Here is a 6,661-nt window from a genome sequence, read left to right as displayed (position 1 = left end):
CATTGGCCAATTGTTGTTGGTAGCGTTGTTCTGCGAGCTGTTTTTGCGTCTGACCATCGTCTTCATCCAGCAAAGCCTGCAATTCGACGTCCTCAAACGATTATACGAACTTTCCGGATTTTAAAACTTATATTGAATTGTTGCCATCTGTATTTTTCAATTTCGATCTTGTCGATTCATAATTTTCAATATATTGAAATATGGCTCTCGCTCATTCATATTATGTGATGCAGTGTTAACATTTCCTTATGTTTAGGATTCAAAGGATGTATTAGCTCTGATAATAAAGTAATACCTCCATTTTTGAATCAGAGAGTTTATCAAACGTAAAATGTCAACAGTTCCAAAGGATAATTTTGTGAAGAAAAAAAATCGCAAAGTTCTGTAAGACATAGTGTCATTGCGGAATGATATTGGTCTTTAATTATCACGGCGAATTTGACAATGTTACTGCATTTTTTAATGGTTTATTGTACTATTTACTCATCCGTATAGAATTTAAGCTGATCTTCTTTATTTCTCTTAGACAATAAAACAATAATTCATATCAAATCTATGGAGTACAAACTTGTTATTTATTTCATATGTTTACTACAAAAAAAGAATAGATAATATAGGATAGATTTTTACGGAGAAAAATTATGGAGTTAAAAAAATGATTGATAAAGATTGATAATTCATACTTTTTTCCAAATAAAATCAACTACTTTCTGATTCTTTTTCTTCAGAAAATTAATTTGGAACATCAAAAAAATTTTAGGCGAGAAAAGGAGTCGATAGAAGTTTTAATAATTTAGAAATTAATTTTTGTATTTCGAAATTTTGCGATGTTGTGATTGCAATTCAACTGTATTGAGTGAAGATCGCAGCGCCACTGCTTGCTTTTCCCGCTACAGACATAAAATTTTACAATGGCGAGGCATACCTCTGGTTTTGAAGACAATAAAATTTAATTCGAAAATATATTCTGTACACCAAACTATACCAACCAATACCCCACTCGGTAATCATCCAATATGGTAATAAATATATGGGCTTGCATCTACAATAAGGTTCTATAGTACTACAGTTTACCGTAGTTTAAGGAAAATCGAAAAACATTTGTTTTATGCAGTGCGCTCATATGACATTGAATGCTCCATATATATCTTAAAATATTCATTGAACTTCGTAAGACTTAAACTTTGTAAGTCCCTAGCGTATGTATAAGCTCCCTGGTCTTCAAAAACCAAGTAACATAAATAATTGACCGACAGAAACGCTTTCTGTTTTGATCATTCATAAAAGCATTACTAGTGTTCTAATGAACACGTTCAATTAGATTAATTACCATTTTACCCATTTTTATTATTTAACAAAGAATAATTGAAAATTTACACTGACGGAAAATGGGCCACATAACGAAATCGAACAAAACTTGGGGCAGCTCCCGGCCCTCGAAGTTTAGTCCCCAGCGAATTCAATTCCTTCGTCTTTCACATTACCTATTATCTGGCTTATTTCCTTCTCAGAAATACTAATATGTCAAACAAAAATAATTCTAATTAACTAATTTAAAAATATGGCCAAATGTTCAACTTAGCCTTTTAGTTTTTAACAGAAATTTTACATTTAGTTATCCAAAATTACTTTCAATAATTATATATTCAATTACGCAACGATTACAAAATACGTGTACATTATTTTTTTCTTCAAATATATTCAGGATTATTAATCTAATATTCTACCTCTTCTAAACTTTGTATAAATTGCAGTAAAACGTTAACAGTAAGGGAGAAGGAAAATAGAAAATGTTTATTGTTTAAAAAGGGATTATCTACACGGGGGACCCAAAGTCGACGGTCTAAACCTGCTTAGAGTCCAATAAGAGGAAGAGTACTCAGGATGCTGCGGAGAAATAAATGACTGTTCGTGCATATATTTAAACTATAAAAAGGTGTACTATCAGAATGCGTTTCATTTTTTTTATAATCATTCTATTCTAAGTGACAGAGTACTTAATATTTCAACGCAAATGGGAATTCAACATTTTAAAGTTTTTAAAAGACTTCAAGGGATTTCTTGTACACGGCAGATTTTCCAAAATTAAGTTTCCTTGGTTATTTAAGTAAAAATACTGCCAATAAAATAAATAAGTATAAGAGCACGTTATTGTTTTTAACTAGATACTAAACATACCAATGATATCCAGTTGGTCAAGAAGTTTCATAATTCCCAACACTTTTTTCGTATAAAAATCAAGAACTCGCCAACGTAAACAATGCACTTCTGAATTCCACCACTCTGTCAGTGCTTTAAAAGACGGGCAAGGTAATCTTTGATGCATCACGTGAAACATAACATTTTCGAAAGTATAACTCAAAAGGGCTAAAAATTAATTTACAATTTATTAGTTTATTCGAAATTTCAAAACGCATTACTTAAGAGGTTTTAATAAAATATTTATTCTAAGGAATATAACTTTACCAACCAATTTCGTGTCTCATTATCCTCCAAACGTCGAGTACTATTCGACCAGGCAATTTTATTTCAGCTAAAGCTTCCAAATCTATCGTTTGAGACTCCCATGTGCATTTGCTTCCAGGTATTCGAGATATGCTTGTCGCTAAATTTGCACCCAAATGCCCAGCTCTTTGCAACACGTAACCCCATGAGAGAGTTTCTAATTCCCATCCGATTAAAATATCTGGATTACACTCGCCAATTAAGGTTACGAGATTACAAAATAAATCCTCTTCACACGCTGCATACGTAACTGCACATGATGGATATAAACCACGTAAATTTCGTGAGTCATTAAGGTCGACTATAATTGCCCCTGCAAAAATAAAAAAATAAAACTTTCGTTTTGTTTTTGTGAACGAATATGTATTGGAAGAGATTTTCGAAAATAATAAATGAAACTAAATTAAGGGCACCAAAATTTGACAGACTTAAAATGAAGCTTTGCAATTACTCGATTATATTCAGACACTCAATTTAAAATATTGTACAATTTCACATTAACTGCTTTAGAATATTTGAAGATGAAAATATTATTTTACAAACGTTTATCGATGATTGCCAAAAAGTTAACTACTTTAGACAATGAAATATTCTGTGATGAGAAATAGCACTAAATGAAGGAACATTCAGAGCGGGATTGAGTGTAATGGTAAAAAAGGTCACTGACTCACTTCATTATTTGTTTAGCACCAAAAACGAGTTATAATTTATTAACAAGAGTGTCAAAGCTCCTTCCTTCTAGTAAAAGGCTACATTAAACAGAACAATTATATAAAAGTAAGACGAGTAAACATGGTGACACGCGCTTCGTAACAAGTTACAGACTGACCATGACCACCTCAATATTTCTGACGGTGGAAAGGTATTTTAGCGTTGACAAGATAAGAACGATAATTTGTAGACGAAAGAGAAAGAGAAGAGAATACTCATGCAAAACATAAACACTCATGCAATACAAACATAGAAAACCGAAATGAAATATCCGGAACATCCCCCACTTTTTTTTGATGATTAAAAAACACGAAAAATGATCATTTACTACAGTCACAAAAAAGAAGTCACGAGTTAGGTTCCACCTCCGAAGGGTGAACTGGTAGACGCACAATTTCACAATGGGTCTATCGAGAGTCTCAGTAGCAGTACGTAAAGTAACGGACTGGGCATGACCTTCAGTATCCGGATGTGTAGCAATGTTACGACATAGAGCCCACTTCGTAGGGGGAAGGTTTTCGTGCAAGATAAACACGAGATCGTCGATCTTGAATAAAGGTACAGGCTTCTGCCACTTCGGACGAGTTTGAATTCCTTGTAGATATTCAGAGGACCATCTGATCCAGAAATCTTCATACATCTGTCTGGTAAGCTGCCAGCGTTGTAATCGATTTTGCTTAAGGTCGATGAGAGAAGATTCTGGAACCGTGAAGATTGGAGAACCGATCAAGAAATGACTCGGCGTCAACGGTACCACATCATTCGGATCATCGCTCAGAGCCTGTAGCGGTCGTGAATTGAGACAAGCCTCCACCTGTGTGCGGAAGGTTGTCATTTCCTCAAAAGTCAGAGAAGTATCTCCCAATACTCGACGAAGATGATGCTTTACAGGACGGACAGCCAATCTATTTTAAGTTTCCACAAACTCTGCATGAAAATTTTGGCTTTAATTAAGACTGGGGCAAGCTCCAGTCTTCTTTGTAATCTTCCGGAACTCCTTGCAGAACATCCTCGCAGTTCCACAACCATTTCTTCAAAATGAAACCACCCGCCTTGAGAAACAAGTTTACTTGGCGACGTTTCTCCATGGTTGTAGCGATGTCGTAGGCTCCGGAAAGGACATCGTGGACATTAATTTCGTACCTCAGAGTGTTTGTACCTAAAGGAAAGTTGTTTCCTTCATCATCTGTAAGCCGATGTAAGGTACGGATCGCTAAGTAAGGTGAAGAAGTAAACCCGAAAGTTACGGTCTTTAGACAGTATGTATTGAACTCTTCGTCAGGGTGTGAGCTCCAAAGTATCTTTTGGTATGTGCAATATTCAGGATGAATCCAAATACGTCGAAACATCTTCTCAATGTCCGCTGCAAAGACTATCGAGTAGCATCTCCAGCGAAGTATGACATCTGGAAGTTCCGTTTGGAGTTTGGGCCCTGAATCGAGTACCTCATTTAGAGAAATACCCAAATCAATTCACTGTGAAGCATTGAAAACCGGTTTCAATTTTGCACTGGAACTGGTTTCCTTGATGACGCGGTGATGCGGTAGAAAATAACCCTCAGTAGATATCATCCTAATGCTTCGTTGGTCTGTTCATTGACTTAAGCGCACCAATCACTTCACAAGTGTCGTTTAAAAGAGAACGAATTCCCGAAGCAAGTTCCTTAGTGACAGGTTCGAATCCGAAAAGTTTTCCCAAGTATGCGTTAATAAGAGCACGTTCATTGTCATACCGCTCTATAAGCTTTGTCCATACTCGCTCAAAGTTATCACCCGTGATACTTATGTTAACTAAAAGTTGAGCAGGCTTATACGTCAAGCTTCCTTTCAGGTATTGTAGCTTTTGAACAGGTGGAAGTGTGACGTCATCCTTCACCATTGAACAAAACATATCTCGGAAGGCCGGCATGCAGTAAAATCAACTGAAAATTTAGGTAATTCCCATTGTGGAAACATCTTCTTAACCTGTGTTAAAAGAGCAATATTAGTAGCAGAGGACATAACATTGGAAGACGAAGAAGCAGCAAGTTCATCCAACTCATCCTGAAAACAAACCTTCGCGACAATATATTTTTCCTCTTCTTTATTAAACAAGTATTGCGCGAAGTATGAATCCGTTGAGTTATCCTCACGCACGATGAGAAGCTGATCGTGATTTGTACCCAACTTGGGCCACTTCTTTTCAAGATTTTCAAAGTGGGCGTTGAGGACATTCTTGGAAACATTCGCCTTGTCGGTCTCTTTAAAACTGGTAACTGCATTGCAGATGAGCTCTTAAGAGTCCATACTGCTGAGCAATACAATCCTTGACACTTTTTTTTTTGAAGTACGGTCAAAAAATAAAGTACAATCCTGTCCTTATGACAGTGGAACACTACACAGTTTAGAAAGTTACAATAGATTCTTAAGGAAACACAGCATTGTAAAGGATTAACTGTTCAAAAGTTAAGAAATAAAATGGAATAAAGTCAAATCACTTGCAAAAATTACATTCACAAATAAATGATTAAAATTCGATTAAAATCGAAACATGTTCAAAGTCCAGTAAAAATAACAAGAAAAACACAGCGCTGTAAAGTGTCAGCTGTTCAAAAGTTTTCAAAAACTTACCAAACGTAGAGTATGGTAAAGCACGTGGTATCGCAAACCTGTCATTCTGTGAAACGAAATGTGGACAGCAATAGTATGCCGTTCGATACAGAGCATTGGGCACGCAACGACGTAGGGATACACATCGTACGAGCAAGTGTAACGAGGCACCTGTTGTTAAAAGCGCGGGACGTGTTCTTGTGACGTCAGGTATCAATCGCCAAGAATTGCCTTCACAACACTGTCACCTTGCGATTTCGCAATAAAAAGCTTGAAATCCCTGCATTTATTTATTTTCACAGAACTTATATTGCAATGAACTTTTGAAACAACTCACATTAGTAACTTTAATCCTGCAAAGAACACTGCAATCCACTCGCTGAAGCCCTCATCCGGTTTTCGAAGGACCAAATATGATGAGAAATAGCACTAAATGAAGCAAAATTCATAGCGGGATTCAGTGTAATGGTAAAAGAAGGTCACTGACTCACTTCATTATTTGTTTAGCACCAAAAACGAGTTATAATTTATTAACAAAAGAGTGTCAAAGTTCCTGCCTTCTAGTAAAAGGCTACATTAAACAAAACGATTATATAAAAGTAAGACGAGTAAATACGGTGACTCGCGCGCTTCGTAACAGTTTACAGACTGACCCTGACCACCTCAATATTTCTAACGGCGAAAAGGTATATTAGCGTTGACAAGATAAGAATGGTACCTTGTAGACGAAAGAGAAAGAGAAGAGGATAATCACGCAAAACATAAACACTCATACAAGTACAATATAAAAATACAAAACCGACATGAAATATCCGAAACATTCTGAAACCAAAAAATTTTCGAACCTCCTAATATAT

At 35.9% G+C, this 6,661-nt stretch overlaps 1 protein-coding gene across 1 annotated transcript in view; it reads right to left on the bottom strand.

The window, feature by feature from the left end:
- Positions 1 to 6,661, bottom strand: part of LOC117174268 (DNA polymerase zeta catalytic subunit) — a 198,175-nt gene that overhangs the window by 73,206 nt on the left and 118,308 nt on the right. Inside the window, exons 8-9 of the mRNA XM_033363187.1 lie at positions 2,471 to 2,818; positions 2,179 to 2,367 (exon numbers count right to left, since the gene is read on the bottom strand). Coding sequence (XP_033219078.1) covers positions 2,179 to 2,367; positions 2,471 to 2,818 — 537 coding nt within the window. The remainder of the gene's footprint in view (positions 1 to 2,178; positions 2,368 to 2,470; positions 2,819 to 6,661) is intronic.

This window comes from Belonocnema kinseyi, chromosome 6 (assembly GCF_010883055.1).
Source record: "Belonocnema kinseyi isolate 2016_QV_RU_SX_M_011 chromosome 6, B_treatae_v1, whole genome shotgun sequence".
NCBI lineage: Eukaryota > Metazoa > Arthropoda > Insecta > Hymenoptera > Cynipidae > Belonocnema > Belonocnema kinseyi.
Note: the sequence above shows the minus strand (reverse complement) of the source record. Positions and strands in the feature narration are given on the sequence as shown.